The sequence below is a fragment of the Sphaeramia orbicularis genome, chromosome 22 (assembly GCF_902148855.1).
Source record: "Sphaeramia orbicularis chromosome 22, fSphaOr1.1, whole genome shotgun sequence".
Taxonomy (NCBI): Eukaryota; Metazoa; Chordata; class Actinopteri; order Kurtiformes; family Apogonidae; genus Sphaeramia; species Sphaeramia orbicularis.
Window position 1 is genome coordinate 11,791,288 of NC_043978.1, and position 859 is coordinate 11,792,146.

The 859-nt window shown below is 39.2% G+C and overlaps 1 gene segment (V, D, J or C); it reads right to left on the reverse strand.

Moving 5' to 3' along the window:
• Positions 1-245: 245 nt before the first annotated feature.
• Positions 246-859, reverse strand: LOC115413200 (T cell receptor beta variable 18-like). The segment is given in 2 exon segments: positions 246-628; positions 766-859. Coding segments are annotated over 2 exon segments (429 nt in total).

The window sequence follows — 859 nt, forward strand, 5'->3', positions numbered from 1 at the left end:
AGGTGGATTACATCAGGTTGAACATCGCTGAAGAACTAGGTGTCAAATACATGAACCAACACCAGTAAACATACATCCACTGCCTTAATTTATGGACAGTTCACAATGAAATATCCAAATCCTTTCCTTTTGGCCTTAAGGTAACATGACAAAATTATAGCAATTCTGGGCCCAAGTGTTTCCTTATTATGGATCGCAGATGTGATGCAAGCCTCACATAATCCAGTCTTTAATCTGTGATGAGGTTAGTACAGGTGCAGAGTATGAGTTCTGATAAAAGATGAAAAAAACAATGCTGTGGGAGGTTTTTGTACAGAGACACAGCAGTTCACATCACTGTGTTGGCTTGCAGCACAGAAGTAAACTGCACTGCTGTTCAGGCTGAGTTCTTCAGTGGTTAATGTGCAGGTTTCACCTTTACTTGCACCTCCACTCATCTGCACAGTCACTCCAGGTTCAGGGTTTGGAGTTTTATAGTCCATATATCCCAGGAGCTTCAGCTCATTGTTCTTTGATTGTTTGTACCAGAGGATCCGGTCATAGAGGTTGTTTTGATGTGAACAGGTAATTTCAGCTTTTTCTCCCTGTTTCTTGTAAATATGAGGTGGATTCTGTTGGACTGAAGTACCTGGAAAAAAGACATCAAGAAACGACAAAAGAACAGGAAGAGTCTTTTACTGCATGACTTTCAAAATCATCTACACTTTTAAGAATTAAATGATATCAACAGCACCTTAATGGTTTGAAAAATAACTAACTCTTTACCTGAAACCAGCATCACCTTCAACATTAAACAGAAGAAAATGATCATTGTGTTCTTTTCAGATCAGACTGTTGGTGTTGTAGTTGTGGTTGTGTG